The sequence below is a fragment of the Taeniopygia guttata genome, chromosome 6 (genome assembly GCF_048771995.1).
Source record: "Taeniopygia guttata chromosome 6, bTaeGut7.mat, whole genome shotgun sequence".
Classification (NCBI taxonomy): domain Eukaryota; kingdom Metazoa; phylum Chordata; class Aves; order Passeriformes; family Estrildidae; genus Taeniopygia; species Taeniopygia guttata.
In genome coordinates this window covers 13,086,613-13,108,777 of record NC_133031.1, presented here as the reverse complement: position 1 = coordinate 13,108,777, position 22,165 = coordinate 13,086,613, and the positions used below count along the sequence as shown (strand labels likewise).

The following is a 22,165-nucleotide window of genomic DNA, read 5'->3' as shown; positions in this document are numbered from 1 at the left end:
AGCAACTTCACTCATCTTTAAAGAATGCATGTAGGAAAAAAAAATGTTTATTGAAGCCTCTAGCTATTACTGTTTGTACTAGAAAAGGCTTCTTCTTGACTTTTTTGTGAAATTTTACTTAGGGTAAACTATATTATATACTAAATGGGTGTTTTCTGTACCACCTTGTCTGGAAACCGTGTTTTCTGAAATTTCCTGATGAGGACAGTCAGTGTGGTTTTGGGTTTAAATCCGATGTTGTGCCGAACGCTTACAAGCTTGACTTGAAACAGGGCTTGGTTTTGCCGTGCGCAGGTCACCCGGTCCCTCAGGCGCCGCAGCGCTCTCGGGGAATGCCCAGGCTGCCCCGTGACGGGCGGCGTTACCTTTCTTAGAGTGTTTTGTTTTTTATACAATGGGCCTTTCGCTGAAGCCGCCCCTCGGTCAGACCTGTTGTGCGGTTTACCCCGGGGCCGGCGCGGGCTGTGCCGCCCCGGGACAGCGCAGGCCCCGCGCCCCCCCGCAGGCTCTGCACCGGCCGGGCCCGGCCCTCCTCGCACCGCGGCGGGGCGGGGCGGGCAGAGCGAGCCGGGCCGGGCGGCTCCGCCTCTGCCGCTCCGGGCCCGCCCGCAGCGCCGCCGAGCACCTGGGACGGGCGGTGGTGGCGGCGGCGGCTCCGCGGGACCTGCGGTATGCGCGACCTCGGGCCGGGGGCGAGGGGCCGGGGCCGCCCGGAGCGGCGGGGCTGTGGGCCGGGTCCCCGCGGGGCTGTGGGCCGGGTCCCCGCGGGGCTGTGGGACGGGATCCTGGGGCGGCAGGAGCCCGCGGGGTGACAGCAGCGGCTCAAGGGCTGGCCGGGGCTTGCGGCAGCTCCGCCGCCGGCACGGAGCAGCGCCCGTTCCCTGGGGAAATGTGGATTCAGGGGAGAGGGCGTGCTTTGCTGTTGTAGTCGCAGCTCGGTCCTTTGCCCGAGTCCGTAGTTTATCTTGACTTTACGATTTCGATGTGTACAGTTGTCAGGAGGAAGCAGCCTAAGATGGTAGGCTGGCCATTACGCAGTGCTTTTGCCTTTTTTTTTTTTTCCCCCTGAAGGCCCCTTTCTCTAAACTGCACTTATTACACTCTATCTTTTCTTATACCATATGTATTTTGAATGTCTTTAAGACACTTAAGTGTCTTTAAGTGTCTTCAAGCCACTTTAGTTGTCTTAAAATGGAAACTTCAAACTCTTGCTATGCTGTAGCTATATGTGTGACAGAACGCAACACAAATATCTCCATATTCAGAAAAGCAATTCCTTCTTGTCCCCATCCTGTTTCTGGGCAGTAAGGAAATACTTCTGTGGAATATGTTTTAATTTTTAAAGATATTTATAGTAGTTCCTGGAAGCTTTTTCCTGTTAAGGAGGAACTGTCGAGAAGTAACGTTCTGAAGGGAGTGGCAGAAGCGTGGAAGGCGTCTCAGCCTAGAACGGGGACAGGAGGCTGGGGAGTGGAGAAAGCAGCCTGGCGAGGGAGGGAGAAGTGCTGGTGCAGTGTGTTTTGATGAAGGAGCTGATTATGAGAGTTATGCACATGAAAACCCAGCTGCTATCAGAGGTGGGAAGTTCATTCCCTGATACCTCCCCCAGCATATAGTTATTTTCCATGGAGTGAGTCAGTGCTTTACTGCATCACCCATGGTAACATCAGAAACAGCACAAAGGCAGTGCAGGCGGATGGTTGCTGTAAAGCCTGAGTGTATGAACACTTTCCCCATAGCTTGGCTATTTTTATAATTTCCTGTGTTTTGAGTTGCTGTAAGAGTCATGTGGACCACTCTCCTCCCACTGATGCAGATAACTTTGCTCAAGAACTGAGCATTGCTTACATGTTTGCCTGTAGCCCTGTCCCCAGTGCATTTCTGCTGAGGGCCTAATGATTTTATGTCAACAATATTTATGATATTTATGGTTTTTCTCTTGCCGGACCTTAGTATAAGATCAGAGGCCAAAATGTCTGTCTGTACTTAAAATTTCTGGAGAAGCCATCACATTCTTTCATATGAATTGTCACTTCTTTAGCTTCTTATTTGTAGTCCCCAGAAATTTTGAATTGTTAGACTGAAAACTCCATGAAATGTCAGGAGTCACTAAAAGGTACAACAAAACCAGCAGTGGGATGGAGCTATTTCATGGGGGTGTTTATGTAGTCAGAATTGTAAAGACATAGTGTTAGATAACAACTTAAAATACATAACCTGATCTGCTATAAAAAAAATCAAGCCAAGAAGTCTGTCTGATTTGAAGATTACAGGAGATGGTGTTTCCTAGACCTCTAACGAGTTTTGGAAGATGGAGCTTCCATAGGGTCTGTTCAATAGCACTGCATTAATCAGAACCAAGATAGAGCTGACTTAATTCTAGTTCTGTGATAGCAATGGAGATATTAAAAAAAAAAAGCTCTAGTTAAAGCAACAATATAATTGAAAACAGCAGTTGGTTTAATTGTGACTACATAAATAGTAGGGCTTTCAAACAAACTGAAAGTTTCGTTTATTTTTAGCCAAGCCTCTATGTAATAATTTGTAGAAACTTCTCTGTCAGCTTCAAATTGTAGTTGCAGGTTTCCATTACAATAAATATTCAATGGCACCAATGTGATTTGTTGTGTTTATTTCATACATTTATGTTTACTACCTTGACCCATGTTTCTTATTGGATATATTTTTTAAGTGTTTTGTGTAAACTGTTGGAAATAAGGACAAGGACTTGTCAGCTGTATGCAGTGTGTTTTGTTTTGAGTTTCTTTTGAAGGTAGCAAAAGACTTTTTAAAGGAAAAGGTTGCATGTTTGCCCCTCAGCGAGCAGCACTTTCACCTATTTGAAACTTGAGTTGTCCCTTTATTTTTTGCCAGTTTATTTGAAAGTGACTGTGGTCGATATAAATGCTGAATTTCCTTCCCAGTTCCCCAAGATGGGAACAATGTAAAGTAGATAAGCAAACCTAAGAACAGCAATAGGTATTTATTGTGTATTACTTCTGTTGTTGCTCTGTGTTTGTTCCAGATTTTATCAGCACTCACTAGACAATCTTGATAAGAAGTTAGATCCTGAATGGGGTAACCTGGAATCAGTTACAGGACAGAGCTGGGACTCAGTAGTGTCCTTCTAAGAGACAATTCTGTCACATTCTTGTGTGATTCTTGCTTGGCAGCTAGTTTTTTGTTTGTACGTGTGCAATTGTATCCATACTGTTCAGCTGTCACAGATGCTGGTTGTGGACCAGTGCCAGTTGTTAGATTGTGGTAACTGAATGAAACAAGCACAGCCCCCACAGCCACTCCTTGGCTGTTCCCTGTACAGTGCCCTGTCACTGTCACTGTGCCCTCTGGTTAGTAGCAATGGTCTTGTCTGAGACCTCCAAAGAAAGGGAAACAAGTTCTTCCCAGGTGTGGCCTCCTTTTTTCCCTTATGTGCTGTCTGTTTGAGAGAGAATATGCTGTTTACTTGGTAAGGAAGGTTAAAAGTCTTTTGGAATTCTTGTTTTGGTTGTGTTTGGTTTTTTTTTCTTTTACCGCAAAGTGTGAGTGATAAGGGTTTTTTTTGAGGGCATTGGGAAAGTGTTCACCAGTAGGAGAGGTGGGCTTCCAATTCAGGCTTTTAGATCTTAACTCCTGGTGAGCTTAAGAACTGTCAAATATTATCAGTTCCGTATTAAAAATCCAGATGAGTTTTAATGCTTCTGAAGGTCTCTTGTTTGTGCGAACTTTACTGTAGCCATATAGTCAATATGTATCTGAAGTGATACTTGATAAATAATTAATTCCTGCAAGGGCCTCTGACTTGGCTAGAAAAACATGTTTGATTTTGGACTTTGGCCTAGTAAATTGCTCTGAATTAAGTGCTTAAGTTGCCTGAAGCAGACAGGGTAACTGTTTCTGTTATTATTCCTAGAGGTAACAACTTTAAGCATGGGAATTTGCACTTACTCAGTAAACAGTGTACTTATCTATAGTCAAAATAACTGGTTGTTGCCTGTGCTTTGTAGTGTTTTAAAAATACTTGGTTTTCTATTAGCTAGGAGAATAAATGCTTCTCACAAATACCAGGATTTAGGGGGAAAATACTGCTCAGTAGTAAGCTTTAAGGATTAGACCTTGCTGATCTCAAGTGCAGTCTAGATTTGAAGGCTACAGTCTTGCTTTCTTTTCACATTCTTTGTTTATGGTTGCTTTGAAATACCTGTCTCTGTTTTACTATTTTAAGTTGGTTCTTTAATAATTCTGTTCCTGGAAATAATTAATCAGCTGAGAATTCCTTATAGCCTGGAATGAATGAAGGTTTGTCCATTTTGCTCACTGAGGGGTAGTAACCATCCCAGTGTTCCTGGACAGGTTGATGTGTCCAGCAAATGTGTCCAGAAAGTGTGAAAGTTATCCCTGTAAAGAAAATAAGAAAATGCCGATGTCTCTGTAGCTCTGGTTGATGTGGGGAGTCCCAGGGCTGTCAGCAGAGAGGCTTTGTCGCAGTGTCAGGTTTGTCCATGCAGCTGCTGCCAGTGTCCCTGACTCTGGGAGCTGTCATTGAGCAGCCTGGTGTCAGCCTGGCCCCTCTGCAGACCTGATGGAAACCTTTTGTTGTCCCTTTGTTCCTGTTGCCTCTGCCTTTGCAGTGGGGCCACTCCCTGGCTCTGCGCTTCAGGCTTTGCCACAGCAACTAATTAAAAACTGCTGGTGTGAAATGAACAATCAGATTTTTTTTAGTAATTATTTTAAGGTTCTGAATACTACACTATTGCTGTAGTTCATGGAGTAATTGGTATTTACATATTCGGACTTGCACTAATGTTGTAAAAATTTATTCTTTCATGGTGGAACTTAAAATAGAGGAGTATAAATCCCTGAGGCGTTAGTCAGTTGAGAACATAGTTCAGACTATAATAGTATTATTTTTTTTGCAACAAATTATTTTCTGTGACAAGCAATGAGTTTGAAATAGAACAACCTCATTCCATTATTACTTCAAACATCTCATAACCTTAATTTGGTTTATTTTATTGCTTGTTTTGATGTTTGGAAGGTTTATATTTTTTTATGACATTTATGATCATAAATGTTTTGACTGTGTATTTTATATATTTGAAAGAGAGTGTTGAAGAAGTGTGCTACAAAAGGAAGCACTTGCATCAGGGCAGAGTAGGGATCCAAAATGAAACTGACCTCTTGGAATTAACTCAAGTTTTTGCTGCATATAGATCTTGAAAGGCCATACAGCTCAACTAAATTCTTTGGATTTTGAAGCCCTGAGTATATATGTAGGGCTTCTGTCACTGGAAAGGTTACAGGAATGTTCTTAGTAATATTTTCTTAGTAATATTTTTACAGCTTGATTGTGGCTTATGGGTGTGTCTTCCCATTCAGCCTTTCTTTGTTGGACATGGCATGTCTTTTCAGTTCTATTTTATTTTGAATAGAGCTTGCAAGTGCTACCTTTCTCACCCACTTGCCCCAGCAGGTCAGAGTGCTAGATTATTTTCTGCAATACAAAAGATTATGATACTGTATTAGAAGGATCATCAAAACTGGCTGAGCTCCTGAGTCATAATACTAGCAAGCAATTCAGATGGATAATTTTTAGAAAAACCTCATATTTGAGTTTGGTTTTGTTCCACCATCTATTCAGAGCTGTGAGTTGGTTTGGGATTTTTGTTAAGGAAGCTATTTTTGTAGGAAGTAGATGATGGGTTAATACTCCTTAAATATACATTGTTGGATGAAGTCCAGTAAAAGTTTGTTTGAACAAAGGGTGATAAGATCTGTGTCAAAGAGGTTTCCTGAGTGGCATGAACTCAGGCTTGTTGGAAGATAAACCCATTCTACTAAATTAATTTTTTTTCATAGTGAAAGGAAGGCTAGCCAGGAGTCACATACACAGAAGTCTTAATGATAAAACAAAATTGCCAGACTATTTATGCATCAGGATGGAAAATATTACAGCTGATACAGGAGAGAACAACTTGTATGCTGCAGTGCATGAGTCAAAGGTAAATCTTGCTCAGGCTGGTAAAATAGCAGTTAGCTGGTTCAGTGCTGACTCTGGTTTGTCCTTGTCTTGGAAAAGCACAGTGGTGGATGCCTGAGCTCATATCTGATGAAAAATGACAGCATATTGTAAGGTGATAAATTCTGTTCTGGTTTCACAATCAGGGTTCAGTCTTGAAGCGGGTACTGTAATTTATAGCTTCAGGCTGCTTTGTCTACTATATCCTGGTAATTAACCTTGTGGAGGAGTCAAGGCCAAGGGTTTTACTTTACTCGGTGATCCCTGTGAAATAGGCATAATTAAACAAATAATTTTGAACTAATAAATGTTATGGTTTTTCATGCTTTTTTGTCTTCAAGTTATTGTACCATGGCATAGCTGGAGCCTGAACAGCAGCCACTAAATAAATTCCAGGAATGGGTGTGAATGCAGTGGCTGAGTTTATTGCTATTGCACCTTGAAACAAAACTTCTCTGGCAGCCTTGAAGTTTTCTTCTTTATTTCTGCCATTATGGAATTTGTAGTTTTGTTAAAAATTTTTTTCAAGTTGTAGTCTTTTCCTTCTGTACTGTATCTTACAGAAGCGTATTTTCAAGATTCCTGTTGAAAGTCTTCACAGATTTTATCTTTTATGAACATGTCTGTTCCCTCTTAGCTTTGCCAAGCAGCAGGAAAATGCTCAAGAGCCTGAATGGTTTATAGCTTGCAGTGTGAAGCATGATAGCAATGTTCACTGTGGGAGTAAAACCTCAGGTCTTTAAATAAAGGTCTGAGGTGGACCTCTGGGATTGAATACTGGAAATGGGGAGAGGACCTTGACAGTAGTTGTTCTTTATTTTCTTCAAGGCACTCCCTCTTTCTGTGTGTAGTTTGGTTGTTTGGATTTTTCCCTTGTCTTATGCACTACCTTTTTTTTTTTTTTTTGACTGAGCAAACAGAGACCTTGCTGTTCCTGTGTCCTCCCACGCAATGTTTGTACAGCAGGGTGGATTTCCATATCTTCTGTTCCCTTGCCTGTGTCACCCTTTGTTATCAGCAGGCAAGTGCTGCTCATCATGAGCAATTTCAATAAAATATTCTGGATGTAGCAGGAGAAAGTGTGGCAGATCAGATTAGAAGATGAAATGGAGGCTGGGTTGAGGGAATGATTGGGAAAGGTAACTTTCTGTGTTAATATTTCTAAATTTAGAGTACTGGCCAACAGAGGCTCAAATGAGCTGTGGAAAAGGTGGTGATCAGGGAAGTTTCTGAACATGAGAAGTCGGTGTGTTTGCAGCTCTAGCTTGCCTGGAATCAAACCAGTCTGGGAAAATTTCCCCTTGGAAAAGCCCTGGATAAATACAGTGTTCAAAAGAAGCAATTGGAACATTTTTATATAGAAAATAACTTTTTTTTTTTCAGGTTGCTGAAGCTGGCTGCTTCTTCTCAACCTCAGCTTTCATTGCCAAAAGGCTCTTTTAATCTTGGGGTGTTTTCCAATTTGAAATGAGTGTTCTATATGGGATTAAAAGCAATCAAACAGACTTGCTAAGAAAAACAAAACCTATCCCATTACTTCTCACCCTCTACCACAAAAAAAAAGGGGCTTTGCCTTAAATTTGTACCTAAAACTTTATAGAAATAGGCATGTTACAATTTTTTGAGTACCCTGTCTTTATTGTATTTACATGTAAATCTAAAAAATAACTAAAAATATAATTATGCTTGTACCTGAAGAAATAACACTAATTTCAGTGTTGTAATAATTTGTATATAAAAATATACACATTGACATTGTGCATGCGAAGAATGTAGTTTGTGAGTGTTCTTTGATTGGTTTTTGAGTGACATAATAATAATTGCTCTTTTTTATTCTTCTGTGCTTTATTACGCAAAGCCCATTTCTGAATTGGAGAGGCTCTGAAGTGTGCCAGGCTGCCTTCTGTTGAGTTTTTAAATGTTATTTTTGTTCTGCTGGCCTCTCTGCACTTCCATGCTCGGGTACCTGCCCGGGGGTGGCAGCGTGGGCTGGGGCCCGGCAGCTCCGGCTTCTGGCAGTAGTGGGGCCAGGAGGGAGGAAGCTGCCGGCTCGTTTTCCCAGCAGCAGGGGGAGAATTTTACTGTTTTGTTTCTCGGCCTTGTGAGTTTGGGGTCAGTCTTTGCATGGGTAACAGCAGCTATTGCTTTTCTAATGCTGAGAAGCTGCATTCACTTACTGATTCTGTTAGATGCTGCATAGTGGAGCAGAAGTAAAGTAGAACGGTTATGACTTTTGGTGTGGCTTGTTCATTGCAGTTTCTGTTAGTTCATTGCTTGCTCTTTAAATTTAAATGAGTATGTGCAGCATGAAGTCCAAACAGTCTTTAAGTAAATTGCCGATTTCCTGATTTTATTTCCTTATTTTAAAAAAGCCACAAAAAAGGTGTTTCTCCATTTCAGTGTTGCTATGTAATAGAGCCATGCAAACCAGAAAGGGAAGTTAATGTGATCATACAAAATGAAAACAATTTCACAAGAACAGCGCCCCTGCCAACTCAAACCAAATCCAAAACAAAATTCCACAGCTGAAACCTAAAACACAGCAAAACATGCCAGATGCAAAAGGTAGTGCTATAGGAGAAAGAAGAGGGTGGAAAAAGGGATAATTTACACAGCAATTCTAAAAATAGAATGTGACTTGTCATTAAAAATAACCTTCAAAAAGTTAACACTCATTATAGATATTTTTCTTCATAGTTACTTTTACCATTCTTCCTGGTAGCTGTTCTGTTTAAAATAAGGCTCTTGTATTCTGGAAGCCAGTTTTGATTTTGTCCTTCATTTAGCCGTTCTTCCTTTTTTGACCTCTACTTCTATTTTGGACAGCTAATGACTTTGTGCACTTCTGTGCTGACAGAGGCACTATCCATTTTGAGAGACTCAGTTTGTTCTAGTGATTTTATCCTATCAGTAAACCCTTCATATTTTATGGCAATGCTGTAAGCATGAAAGTGTATCCCTTCTGCTTCTGACTCTGACCTTGCACTTCTGCAGACATTTGCATTTAGGTGCCTTCTAACAACTTTTTATAGCTACTCACTTGAAGATGTAGCTTCTTTGTCAGACTATTTTCTACTTTTCATTGATAAGATAGTTCTGTATAGGCTGGAAACTTCTGGAGGTTTTAATAGCACAGTAAAGGAAGGAAGTTAAAGTAATACATCCCTAACAGCATAATAGACCAAGCAGTAAGTAGCAACTGCAACAAATAAAAAAACCAAAAATTGTGAATAGTGACTCTGCAACTGCTTAGCTGTCTGTTTATTAGTCAGGAAATGGGAAGAGGTTTCTAAGGGAAAAGCCGGGACAAAGTGTGCAGGTTATGTCTAAATTTTGGGAACTGGCTACTGCATACATGTTGCCTCTTAGTGTTATGTGGTGTAATGAATGAAGCATTACAGAAAATAACTGTATCGCACATACTTTCCAGATCTTTGCAATGAGTTACCCAGGCTATCCCCCAGCGGGTGGATATCCACCAGCTGCCCCAGGTAAGTTATTCAGATGAAGTAAACATTAAATGCAGTCGTGGTCCTTTCTGGAGTGGAAACATGGCATGGATGAAGAACAAGACCGTGGAGGGTTTCCTTGACTCCCCAGAGCTTTCTGTACTTGCTTATTAAATCCCATTTTATCTGGGTTGGGGATTCTGATTTGTCTAATATGTGTGTTCTGCCATGTGCTTATATAGTAATGTCCGGTTTCATTCATCTCAAATACAGCACAGAGCATTAGAAATGGTCTTAACTTGACCAAATCCAATAAATGACAAGGATCAGCGTCCGGTTGATACTGAGTCTTCAAGGTGGGTAGTGAGACAAGTGAATATGGGGAGAAAATCATTCATACAGCTGACAACCATATCCCCCAAAGAAATAGGAAATTATCCTTAATTCACTATTCTTAGGTAGGTGGTTGCATACAAAAAGGAGGGGGCTGTTAAAAAGGGTAGCAATTAATAATAACATAAAGCTGATGAAATACTCAACCACTGCTTGGTTATCAAGCTGAACTTTACAGTTGTTAGTGTTGTTGTAGAAAGAAAGGACTGGAGTTATGCAGATATGGTGAAATGTGGAGTTAGGCAGGCTAGCTCTGGAAAGGGAAGCAGTGTACAGTGAAAAGCCCAACTAGCTAGGAGGATAATCCCGGTTTCTCAGCTGGGTATTCTGCCTTAAGACTATACTGCTGTGTGCACACAGGTTTTATGACTTTGGTACCTCTAAATGTCTGTGGACACCTCTCAAATTAGCAAAGTAAGTAGAATTAATAATATCTTCCTACTGGAATACCCAGACAACTCTGTACTTTAGGTGCACTCAAGTCAAAATACAGTGGTAAGAGTCTTAAGTGCTAACCTTCAAATAGGTTTAGAGTTGTTTTAAGTGAGAACTTACAGATTCAGTGATAACTAACATTATTAGAAATACCCAGTGAGACGTCTTTTTTTAATAATTGCACTGCTACCCTGCGCCTCTTCAGTAGATTTCCCTGGTAGTGTTGAAAATACATTACGTTAGAAATTTAAGTAGCAAGAACTTTTAAAAGGCATAGTTTTTTGTTTCAACACATCTGTGTTTGATTTCAGGTAGCAGTCCTTGGGGTGGTGCTGCCTATCCACCTTCAAATCCACCTCCAATTGGTCTGGAAAATGTGGCTAGCTATGCCAACCAGTTCAATCCCAGCCACATGGCTGGAATGGTGAGTTTGCTTTCATTTAATGTGTTCCACTGTGATGTCCTTAAGGGCAAAGCTGTGCTTCTGGAATTGTCACTGAGAGGTTAATCACTTGAATTCTGTGCCTGTATGTCTAATCTGTTTAGATATTGAGCATTCAATATTGCCTATTGACGAAAATGGTTACTGCAAGATATTTCTTATTTTAGGAAAACAGAGCACTAGTTAAATGTTATTAACAGTCTAACTTCAAAAGTTATGGACATAAGACTAATACAACTTGGCATTTGCTGTGTAGAGGAATAGGGAACTATTAACACAGAGTATCCACTGTTCATATATTCACATGGGCAAGCACAGTAAGGATTTTGTCTATTTACCTGGATTTTGACCCGTCAGAGTAAGGAAAAAAGCTGTATAATTAGAGGTATCAGTGATTCATCCCTGAAAAGAATATGGAATCAACAGTCTCTTACAAACACTGATGTTTAACAGATGGAAGTAAAAACCTTTTTGACTGACTGACTAACTGAAGAAAATGCAGACGTTTCCAATGTGATTTTTTTTTTTCATAGAGCAGAAGTGAGTGACACTTCTGACAACTTTAGTCTTCAGAAATCTGTTATGCTGCATAACGAATGCAGTTTGTAGGAAGATATTTGCATTATAGATGTTTTTCTGAGGCAGTGATTAAATGAAGTGATTTAGCAGCCAGCAGGCAAATTGAACAAACTATCTAGGATGCATGAGGCTATAGCCACAGCAACTAGTTTCTGACAGTGCTGCAGTCATCCAATATCACTTCTGGTTTCTCTCTAGAAGAGGGGTTTCAGTGATAAGATTTTGATGTGGAGTGGAATATCTTCATTTCAGTTTCTGCAGAAGTCATTGCAAATGTAGTCCAGGAACTCCTAGTTGTAAACTAACATGTTGTAAAACAGCCAAAGGTTGCTTGAAGTCCTTGCACCCAGGTGCACCCTTGTGATCACACAAGGCAGCCATGGGCAAAGAAAGGATTATTTGGTGTAAAGTTTTAGGCAGATTTTTCCATCCTGCTTGCTAGGTTGTGTTGTATTAAGCATGTTACTGAAACTCAGCTGTTGGTGCTCCTTCCTGTCTCTTGTTTTATTGCTGTCATTGCAGGCATCCAACCTGGCAGGGACCTTTGGAGGGACAAATGTACCACAAAGCATGTATCCTTCCACACCTGGGGGTTATCCACCAGCTCCTCCAGGTGGCTTTGGGCAACCCCCGCCAGGACAACAGCCCTCATATGGAGGGTACGCTCCACCTGGAGGAAATCCCCCGTCTGGAATGCCGCCTTACCCAGGATACGCAGGCGGCCCTGTGCCAGGCCAGCCCACACCACCACCTGGGCAGCAGCCTATGAACTACCCAGGACTTACACCAACCTACCCAGGGCAGCAGCCCATGCCAAATTATCCAGCAGGTCCAGCTGTGAACCCATCTATGCCCTCTTACTCAGGAACTTCAGGGCCTGCAATCACTCCTGTAACAGTAAGAGCATTCACTGCTTTTCTTTTGCAGTGTGACTCTATATATGTTTCTCTGCATTTTCTTTGTGTGTATTAGTGTAAACCTATCACAAAATTTAAAATAAAGTTATGAAAAGAAGTTTGAGTAAAGAGAGAGATGGAACCTTTTCAAATGCAAGCACTACAGGCTCATATGGTCTTGAAACAAATTATGTTTTACCGTGGTATACAAGAAAAAAGGTTTGATATAAATTCAAAGTAATTAATCTTGCCTTTCCTAACTTTAGCGAGTATTGCCAGTTGTATATACAGTATCATCAAACCTTAATTAATCAGAGAGCAGATTTAATGTCAGCAAACCTTAATCTTGCATTTTCTTGTAATTTGTGTCTAGAAGTTAATAAATTTCTTAAGGGAGGGTTGGTTTGAATTTTCTCTATTACTTTTCTCACAAAAAGAATACTGATAACAGTGATCCTGTAGTAAACCACAGTATTTCACTATTTAACACTAATATGCTGTTAAGACTACTGTTGTTTAACACTATTGATCTCATTTTAGCATGGAAACCGAGGTACGATCACTGATGCACCGGGTTTTGACCCTCTGAAGGATGCAGAAGTCTTAAGGAAGGCCATGAAAGGATTTGGTGAGAAGTCTGATGATTTACATTTCAGTTAAAAGTAGAATTACATCTCCATTCAGCACTGATATTTTTCTATTGCTATGTCTGTACTGAGTGGGACTGAGTCCTTGGTTATCGGAAGTACTACTGGAAGTAGTCATCATGAGTTTGGTTGAACTTTCTTTGTATCCATAGTGTGTTTGTGAGCTTGAAGTTCTGTGGATGAACACAAGAGTAGATACTGTAGATTAATTCAAGGCATTCATGTCCTTCTGCTGGGTTTAGAACAGGATGAAATAGAAAGCTGAATGCTCACATGAAGTGATGCTCATTCTGTGGTCTCGGTGTGTGTGTACAGGAACTGATGAGCAGGCGATCATTGATTGTCTTGGAAGTCGTTCAAACAAGCAACGGCAGCAGATAATCCTGTCCTTCAAAACAGCTTATGGAAAGGTAAGTATGTTGTGAGAACAGAAGGAAGAAGAAATGAGAGCCTACATCCCTTCGGTGGCAGTCAGAAGACTTAGTGGTGGGAAAGAAAGATTGGAAGGTGCATTAGGGGAAGAGGGTTCTTAAGTCACAGCCAGTAGCCAGAGCTACTTTTACTGATGCTTGACTTACTCGTGCAGTGTTGCAGATGAAACATGTACAGCAGTTTGTATGCTAAGTGGTTACTTTGACTCTTGGATCTGTGCAGTCTATTTAATTGGACCTTAATGTACACATAGCATTATGCTGGTTTTAGTGTTAAGTGGAATAGTTTTATTTTGAACATACATTACTGATGCTTATGCATAAAGAACTCTTAGTAAAATGTACGATTTTGGTGCTTGCTTTTTTCAAGTTTGTTCTTTATGCATTTTTCCCTTGTTTTTCCTTCTCATTAGGATTTGATCAAGGATCTCAAGTCTGAGCTCTCAGGTAACTTTGAGAGGACAATCTTGGCAATGATGAAGACACCTGTCATGTTTGATGCTTATGAAATCAAGGAGGCTATAAAGGTTTGTGTAGGAGATACAAATTTATAGCATAGAGGAAGTAGTTGAGCTGATAAAATACTTGGTTGCCATTTAAAAGTTTGGATTTATTTGGGATTACTTGCTTTGACTTCCTATACAAGGTTATATTCAGAATATTTTCCTATATAATTTTGTTATATTTATTTTGTACTAGGTTGTAGAAATCAAGATTCTGAAGTGTTTCTCCTTTCTTTTAGGGTGTTGGCACAGATGAAAATTGTCTAATTGAAATCTTAGCTTCCCGAAGTAATGAGCATATTCAGGAACTCAGCAGGGTCTATAAAGCAGGTTTGATCTGTTGCATCGAATTTTCTTCCTTTTCTTACTCAATCACTGACTGATAGTAAGAATTTAGGAAATGAGCAGGGTTGTATGAGGATTAATGATCATCTCTTTTCCAGAATATAAGAAAACTCTGGAGGAAGCAATAAAAAGTGACACATCTGGGCACTTTCAGAGGCTTTTAATTTCACTTGCTCAGGTACTTGCCTGCTGGGATTTTGAAATTTGTTTGTTGGGTGTTTGTAGGTTGTGTGGATTTTGTTTGGTTTGGTTTTGGTTGTTTTTTTTTTATTTTATTTTAAAAAAAGGCAGCCCATCAAAGCCCACCAGTAACACTTCTGGATCTTCTGATTCTTTCAGGGAAACAGAGATGAAAGTACAAATGTTGACATGTCTGTTGTCCAAAGAGATGTACAGGTCAGTAGAAATGCTTCATTGTTTCTAAGTATAGTCAACTCAATATGCTGAAATTTGGCTCTGTGGATTCTGCTTTCTGTTAGTTTTGGACACCTTGTGATAACTTCTGATGCAGTGCTTATTTTTGAGTGAATGGAAGAGATATAAAAAGCTGTGACAGAGCATTAGAGCCATGTAGGTGCAATACAGAGATAAAGCTCTTGGGAGTACAGTCTGTAGGATATTTTACCTCTCCTTCTGTCAGGTCTTTGGCTTTTCCAAGTGTTGGATTGTGCTGCTTTCTAAGGAAATTGACCAAAGAGATTGGAGGTGATATGTGTGTGGATTAAATTTTAAACTATTCAACAACTGCATTAGCCTTTGCATGCTGTTCAAGGAAGTCTGGAGTTTTGCAGCAAATAAGGCACTTGGACTTTGTAATACTTGCCCCATTTCTTTTTCTGTATGTTCCACTTCACTACAAAGCAAAGGGAAAACCTTGGATTGTTTTAGCCATACTAGTGTCATTTAAATAGTGATGTCATTAGCTTTCTATGTAGTGTGCCTTAGCCAAAACACAAGAACATCCCAGAACACGCCTGGAATTGTAGAAGAAAAGCTAGATGTAAGGACTGTTATGAAGAACAATTTTCAGGTACTTCTTGAACAATGTCCCTTCCTTTAGTAATCTGGAGCTCTTGTGTTGTAGCACTTGTGCATCAGCAAGCTAGGAAGACTGCAAGTGTAGCATATTGTAGGAAGGTTAGAACTAGTTGCTATTTATTGCTTGCCCCTGTTTTACAGTAGTACATAGGCTAAGGAAGAAATATAAAAGGAGAAGAGGCTGCAAGGAAGCAAATCTGTAACTCAGCTGTTCAGCTTGACTACTTTTCTGAGTAATGAAGTGTGAATTCCCTTCTGTGCTCAGGAGCTGTATGCAGCTGGAGAGAACCGTCTAGGAACTGATGAATCCAAATTCAATGCCATTCTGTGTGCAAGAAGCAGGGCCCACCTTAGAGCAGGTAATGATGTCCTACGTAAACTGTAACTTGATTCTTTAGTCTGTAATGATAAAAATGTACAGCACTGCCCTGTGCCTGAATTTCCTCCATCTGTAAAATGAGCCCAACAAGATACCAATGAAAAGCAGGATGAATTCTGCTGAGGAAAAGCAAAAGTCACCTTTCTTAGTATCAGAGGAGGTAGAGGTCATACTTGTTCAAATGATCCTCTGATTAAAGAATTGAAAAACTAGAATTCAGTCTTGTTTACCTGTGTGTGCAAGACACTTGAAATCCTTCCCCTTTTACGTGCTAATGTAGGGTGCTACATCAGTCTGTCGTGGTGGAAGTGTTTTAGTAACTACGTAGGACTTTCACATTGTGCTATTGGGGTGCGAGGTACTTACATGAAGGAAAGGGGTGTGTATGAGAACCTGAATATTTTCTTCTTGACTTTATTGAGACCCAAAGCTTTCCTAAAAAAATTGCTGTGCTTTCTTGGTCTAGCCCTTTAATGAAAAGGTCATATCTGGTCAGGCTAGAAGGAGCATGATAACATGTAAATGGTTGATAACACAGCATTAATCCTTGAGATGTTCAAACTGGTGTGAGTACACTGTAATGTCCAGCTGAGAAGTGCCACTGAAATGAAGCCACCCAGCACATTCCAGTGCCACCTCGTGTTGTGGAGCTGAAATGTTTCTTTTCCATTTGCAGTCTTCAGCGAGTACCAGAGGATGTGTAACCGCGACATCGAAAGCAGCATATGCCGGGAGATGTCTGGAGACCTGGAGAAGGGCATGCTGGCAGTAGGTGTGTGCCACCTTAGCAAGTTCGTTCCTGCTGTTCTGCTGCAGCCGCCTCAGGTGGCACCTCTGACTTCAGCTAAGGATGTTCTTATTAGTAGTAATTCCAGTCTTCTGCTTTTTATGTTGAGCTTTCTGTGAAGTCATTTGTGATTAGTAAAGTGGGGCACTTAATTCAGCTCAAAATGATAGATTAAGCTTTTCTATTTCAGGCAACTGCAGAATTTAAATTTCACATGTTAAAATGGGGAGAGAATTATTAACTATAATTTACACTGTTTTTAAGAGGTGAACTTTACCAACTCCTGGGTCAGTGAGAATGAAGTATTTGGGACAATTTTGGAAATCTAGCATTAATTAAAATACAGGTATTAACCCTCTAATTAGTTACTTCTACCTCTATTTAGAAGAAAGAAAATTTAAATTTCATTGCAAAGGATTTTTTTCCCTCACATTTCCCGTGGCTACAATTTTATTAAACTTTGTTTTTAATTGCTCCCAATACTTCTGAGGAGTGAAAACTCTTACCTCAGGTCTACTGTTATCTCTTCAGAAGCAGTCATTTGTTTCCATGAGGTTGGGACAAGGCCTCAAGTTGCTGTGCAGTAGTTTTATTTAAAATGCTTTATTATAGATATAACTGTGACCCACTTTCCTGTCTTTTGTCTTTACATCTCAATTTCTTTCTCTGTTTATTACTGTAAATATACTATGATATCTGAAGCTCCAGCTTTAAAAGTGTTGTTCTTTGGTTTTGAATATGGTTGTAATGTAACCAAACCCAAAAACTCCTACCAAAATAGGAAAAATGGACTTTGCATCACTTGAAAATGAGATAGGAGAGGGTACTTGGTTCAACCACAACAGATTTTGTTTCACTGACATTTGTAACTACATCTTGGCAAAATGAAAAGCAATTTTAAAGGCCTCATTTTTTCACTCCTGTTTTGTGCATGTGTGACTATGTAACTATTGTTATTATTCTGTTTGGCTGCACTTTCATTGTACTGATCTTTTAATGACACAAACTGGATCTAGCTCATTGTGTCTGAATCTTCTGCAAACCTTTTTCAGGATTCAAACTTTGTCACCTCAAAAACTATTGTTAGAAAACCAAACTCAGGGAAAAGATATTTCTCTGTTTGTAAAAATATATTGCCTTGGTAAAGAAACTGCCCAGCGTTTAGAAGGCATTTGACTTCATGGAGCTTCATAGTGACTTGACAGGTCTCCATGCAGATCCAGATTCAAAACTGAGACTAGCTGGCAGACAAGTCAATAGCCTTTTGAGCAGGGCTTGTCATTAATATCCACTGAATAACTCCCTTTATTAAATAGATTCTGTGCGGTTTTTTATTTAGATGTATATGTATACATATCTATATCAGTAAATTATATTAATATAATTTGTTCTGTGAACCTCACTTGCAAGAAAAAAGGGGTTTCTAATTGAAAATCTTTAATTTTGCTTTCTTTAAAGCTTTCGGGATTGTACAACTGGTAACTTACAACAATATCTTTAAGCATCTTAGAATGCAGGTGTGTTGTGTTGGCTAAATAGAGTGATACAGAAACATGCATTTCATTTTGTCACTCATTTTTTGAATAGTATTGTATATATCATTGACGGTTTTGTGGTGAACTGCTATCTCTCATCTACATTTTCCTACTGAGAAAATTACTTACTCCTATACAGAGTGTGTGTTGCTATGAAAAACATGTCTGAGTTTACACCTGTAGTTCTGTATTGATTCTGAGTGATTGATTTTGATACTTTACTGTGCTATTAAATGTCAAGTGTGGTCTGTTTCCTCTGTAGTTTGCACAGTTTGCATGGTTGTTTACTTGTAACAACGTTGCATCAGGATACAGATTTTAATTCTGATCAGTGATGGAGGATTCTTTCATTATCCTGATTAACATGACAGTAATTTGCCTTAGATTTTGCTCTTTCAGATTTCTGATGAACTATGCTAATTAAGTATAACATCCAGTCATTACTAAATGAACATGTTTAAAATTTTTAAGGAGTCCTGATGAACTCTGTGGCTAAAATAAGACTTTAAAATAAGGGTTGTGATGACTCACCCTTAAGGAGAAGGAACCACCTAAGATTCTCTGCTGTCATAGGTGGTTTCCTAATTTGAACTAGGGCAGGACTTGAAGTTGTCACACCTTGCAGATGCATGGCCTAAAAATTTAGAATTAAGAAGCCAGGAGCACTGCTACCTATGTACTCCTTCAAGTCTTCTGCCCCGTCCTCATCCCCTCTTGTCCCTTCATAAACAAGAATCTGGTCATTAGAATTCAAAGATTCATTATGGCTGCTTCACACGAGATGGTTTCTAGTGACAGAAATGTTTGCTTTGAGCCATGCAGTGTAGGTTTTTTAACTGTATTGCAGCTACTGTTTGGATTAAAAATAATTTCAGTGACTCATGGAAGGAGTAGAAGCTGCATTGTATCAAGTGTATGTTTATGTAAAATTCAAGCATGTGGCTATGTCGGATAAACTCAAAAAATTACTGACTTCTTATTGACGAGTGCCTTATTTCTGTAATACTGTTCCTCTGTTCCTTTTTGCAGTTAAGTGTCTCAAGAACACGCCAGCTTTTTTTGCAGAGAGGTTACATAAAGCAATGAAGGTAGGTGTCTGTGACAAGTTACATAAACTTACAGTGTGGAGCTTTTTAAAATGCTTGTACAGCTCTTGGGAAGGAACTGTGCAGCTTGAAGGGATTACATTTTTCAGTGGGCAGATGACTAACAGTCATGATGCAGCCATTATTATGAAAGGCTGGAAAAATCTGGCTAATTTGATCCAGCTTAACAGAGCAATGCATACAATGATGCATAAAACAATAATCTTCACTTGGTAAAACACAAATATGCTTGAAACTCATAGAAATGGATACTTTTTAAGTAGGGAATCCTAGCAGAAATAAACTCACCTAGCCATTTAACTCACCAAATTTTTCTGAACCCCCCTGTATGTCTGTCAATCCGCATCTTCTTTTTTTTTTTTTTTTGAGAGAAATTAGTTTCCTACCACTGAATTTAATTTATTTTAGCATGATAGGCTAGATTCTGTTCAAGCTTATTAAGTCAGTTGGGTTATGCTAGTAAATAGGCATTTTATTTTTTCATTAGTGCTGTAGCATACACTTTCCAATAGTTTGTACTGCTGCTTTGTTTGTTTCAGGGAGCAGGAACCAAGGACAGGACGCTGATCCGGATCATGGTATCGCGCAGCGAGGTTGACCTGCTGGACATACGTGCAGAGTACAAGCGGATGTATGGCAGATCCCTCTACACAGATATCAGTGTAAGCCTTGGAGACATTACCTGCCCTGCCATGACACCCCTTCTGCTGGCAGAGCACTGCCCCTTGTGCTGAACAGCTGTTACCTGCGCTGATGTGGCTGGCTGTGTTGGATTGCTGCGTTTGCCAGGAGAATGGAGGCTGAGGGCCACAGGGTGGAGAGCGCTTGGGTTTGATGAACTAGAGATGGGGAGGAGCTAACAATCAAGGAAGGAAAGGGAAATTGGTCCAGAGGGGTTTCTGAGACTGCTCTATCCCAATCTCCTTATATTATCTTGTGGGAACCACTCAGTCCTCCAGTTGAGTAACAGTGGTGCTCTACTTCATTTGTGTTGGAAGAAGATAAAGCTTCTAAAAATCTTCTAAAGGATTGCCTCCTCTTTCTCTTTTAAGTACAGGACTTTGCAAATAGACTAAACTTCAGATTCTTTAGCAGTTGATCCACTCTCCTACTGCTCTTAAGAGCTGTACCAGCAGCAAGGAAGATGCCTGGCCAGTGGTAGGGTAGTAAGAGCTGAAGGAGAGTGAGTGGTGCCACTTTTATTTACCTTGTAATGAGGGTGCCAAACCTGTTAAGCTCCTGTTTATTCCTTCTGCTGTGGACACTGAGGGTATGTAAGTTGGTGGTGTTTGGAAAGAATCCTGTAGATTCTGGAGTTTAGCATGTTCAAATGTTTCCTCTGCAGTAATTGCATGCCCTGTAACCACCTATCTATGAATAAAAAGCAGTGAGACATTGGTGGAAAAGTTCTGCATTGCTTCTTCCCCCTGATCCTCTTTTGATCTGGCATTATAATTTATCATTCAGAAGCAGAACAGGCCATATCTATTTAATGGACTGGCTTCAGTAAATATGGGTGTGCACATCCACAGTTAGGTATTTATAAACTCTGCTGCTTATTTCTGTAAATAAGTAGAGCCAAAAATGTCCCTGGAAAGAAAGTTTTTAGTTTTTCAACTCTAGCTTCACCTCTTTTGGTTATTCTTCAACTTTTCTTTTTCTGTGTTCCTTTTCAGGGTGATACTTCAGGAGACTACCGGAAAATCCTACTCAAGTTGTGTGGTGGAAATGACTAAAGGGAGCATTGAGCTTTTCTTAAAAAAGCTGCTCTTTTCATGTACTTGCTGCAGAGCATCTTTTTTCCTCCATAAGTAAATATATAATGACCTGTTTCTTCCAAGGCAATTGCATTTTAAAAGATAATACTGCATATATCTTCAGTTCAAAAGTAGTAGGTAATAAACGCCAAGCCCCCCAAAATACCAAGCTTAGTGTGCCATCTGCTCAGGATTCTGTATAGTACCCTCAGCAATCCATGAATGGTCATTATTTCTTTTCTGCTTATATCATGTTGAAATAATGTTTGTTTAATGAAACAAAGATCACAGTTGTATGATTTTAAGGTGTTCTTTTGTATAAACATTAAGTGCCATTTTAGTGGAAGTTTTATATCTGTTGTATTCAGAATTGGTTTTAGGCTAGCACACTTCCTGATCTGTGGAGGTAGCAGCCTCGAGGTTTTCTATCTAGTTAAGACTGCTTTAAAGAAGTTTTGTCAAGTTCTGTTTTTTTTTACCTTGATTCTTTTCAAGGAAGATGTGTTCCACATTTCATTCTTGCTAAGGCAGAGTGTCACAAGGCAGGAGTAATGTTGACAGTAGTAAAGATTCTGTTATTAATGTTTAAATGTTCTGGATTGTGCCTTAAATACATATATATATATGTAAGAAGAGATTATGAAATTAAAGCTAAGACTTTGCAGACTGTGCCTTTTGGTGTTCGTATTGATATATGTGAGTGATGACTCAGTTTATTTAACTTAGTTTTTTCCATAGAAGTTCTCCTCCACAGGCTTATTCAGAAATTGTTGTTTTGGTAGGAGTTAGGGAGTTGTGTGCTGTTGATATCAATTGTCTGTACATGAGACATGTAATCTGTAGTTATTGATCAGTATTTTCATTTTGCATGTTGTAATTTCTCTTACTCTTGGAACTCTGAATTTTTATTCTCTGCTAGCACAGATGACATCTCTTCAGCTTGTTGTTCTCAAAATAAACACATGTAAAGGTAAAAAGTACAAAGCAGGGGGAAGGTTTTCAAACTAGCTCAGTGAAAATAGACTGCTTGTTAATCAAGAACATGCTAACTCACCTTACTTCACACACATCTAAGTGTTTTCCCTCTGTTGTGTAAGGGTCAGGCACGCCCTTTTTCCTAGAAGTTCTAGTGCCATTTGTCTTGAAAGAAAAAGGCAATGTCCTGGATTTAATTCTGGATTGCATTTGTCACCATGGCAAGGGAGGAGAATGTAACGATTACAGAATAATATGGTAGTGTGTGTCCAAATGATGGATTCTGCTTGGGGCTTGCTGACAGGACTCCCATTTTGGCCAGTGGCAGCAGGATGTCCTATGTACAAAGGCAGACCATCCTCTCATTTCTGTCAGACAATCTGAGCATGTCTTGAGAGGAATTTGCAGCTGGAAGTCTATCTTTGTTGGCTGAAACCAATATCAAGAGT

The 22,165-nt window shown here is 39.9% G+C and overlaps 1 protein-coding gene across 3 annotated transcripts; it reads left to right on the top strand.

Moving 5' to 3' along the window:
• Positions 1-550: 550 nt before the first annotated feature.
• ANXA11 (annexin A11) lies at positions 551-21,412 on the top strand. Of its 3 annotated transcripts, XR_005980900.2 has the most exons (16): positions 551-669; positions 9,450-9,510; positions 10,608-10,720; positions 11,840-12,214; positions 12,754-12,841; positions 13,176-13,270; positions 13,705-13,818; positions 14,034-14,124; positions 14,238-14,317; positions 14,479-14,535; positions 15,443-15,536; positions 16,233-16,328; positions 17,802-17,860; positions 18,908-18,966; positions 19,524-19,646; positions 20,661-21,412. XR_005980900.2 is itself a non-coding variant. In XM_030275898.4 (15 exons), the coding sequence occupies exons 2-15, from the start codon at positions 9,459-9,461 to the stop codon at positions 20,718-20,720; spliced, it is 1,497 nt and encodes a 498-aa protein (XP_030131758.4). In that variant the 5' UTR covers positions 551-669; positions 9,450-9,458; the 3' UTR covers positions 20,721-21,412. The 3 variants fall into 3 exon arrangements, 2 of the variants coding, with proteins under 2 accessions (XP_030131758.4, XP_072787099.1); XM_030275898.4 differs by lacking the exon at positions 17,802-17,860; XM_072930998.1 differs by lacking the exons at positions 551-669; positions 9,450-9,510; positions 17,802-17,860 and adding an exon at positions 9,747-9,824.
• The last annotated feature ends 753 nt before the right edge of the window (positions 21,413-22,165 follow it).